The 880-nt window shown below is 61.6% G+C and overlaps 1 protein-coding gene across 1 annotated transcript in view; it reads right to left on the reverse strand.

Moving 5' to 3' along the window:
• LOC104158491 (metal transporter CNNM4-like) overlaps positions 1-880 on the reverse strand; it is a gene marked incomplete at its 5' end in the record, with an annotated part of 7899 nt that overhangs the window by 1604 nt on the left and 5415 nt on the right. The window contains 2 exons of the mRNA XM_009696158.1: positions 431-591; positions 726-880. Of these exons, the coding sequence (XP_009694460.1) occupies positions 431-591; positions 726-880 (316 nt within the window). The remainder of the gene's footprint in view (positions 1-430; positions 592-725) is intronic.

The following is an 880-nucleotide window of genomic DNA, read 5'->3' on the forward strand; positions in this document are numbered from 1 at the left end:
GCAAATAATGACCCTCGCTTTGTGGATGGGCGCCGGGGCTGGGCTGGGAGGGCTAGGGCAGAGAGACGGACAACACAACACACACGCAGAGGACAAGGTCAAGAAAAGCCTCTGGGCAAAGGAGAGGGCGGCTGCGGGTACCTCCGCCACTCACGGTGCCCGTGGATGGGCGCTGGTGACCCCACGACACCAAGGCAAACCGCGAGGGTTGGTGTCTGGCCCCTCACAGAGCCTGGCAGCACGGGAGGGCAGCCCAAAAGCGGGGCAGTGGGTTTTCAGCATCCGACTTGGGCACGGACCCTCTGCCCGCTGCCAGACACGCTCAGGTGTCTCCCTGAGGACAAGTGCTGGCCACGCAGCCCCCCAGGACGGCTCAGGGGGCACTGCCGGGGGCTCAGAGCCTCCAGCATCTCCTATTGCCATTGGCAACTCTAAAACAGGGTGTGAGGGCTCTGCTCCTGCTGGCACCCAGGCAATCGGCGGGTGCTTACCGGATCCAGGAGAGGGGCTGAGGGCCATCACCCCATAATAGGAGAAAGCTCCTGCTTCAAACTTCATGCATTCCTTGCCGGCCTCCACCTCCACCTTGCCCTGCAAGGGAGAGACGGCGTCGGATTCTGTAAGCTGCATCCCGCAGCACTGGGCTCGATGAGACCCCCCCATCACAGCCTTCACCCAAGGGACCCCACGTCTGTGGCTGGCAATGCCACCCAGCGCCCTGGTACCTGCAGGATGAGGATGAAATAGTCGGCTGCCTTGTTCTTGCAGTACAGGAAGTGGCGCGGGGATTTCTTGTTCTCCTCATCAAACTTCAGCTCCTGGATGACGTCGGAGTATTTGAGGAGCCGCAGCAGGATCTTCTCTGAGATGAAGTTGGGGG

The sequence above is a fragment of the Cariama cristata genome, unplaced genomic scaffold (genome assembly GCF_000690535.1).
Source record: "Cariama cristata isolate BGI_N322 unplaced genomic scaffold, ASM69053v1 scaffold24252, whole genome shotgun sequence".
NCBI classification, from domain to species: domain Eukaryota; kingdom Metazoa; phylum Chordata; class Aves; order Cariamiformes; family Cariamidae; genus Cariama; species Cariama cristata.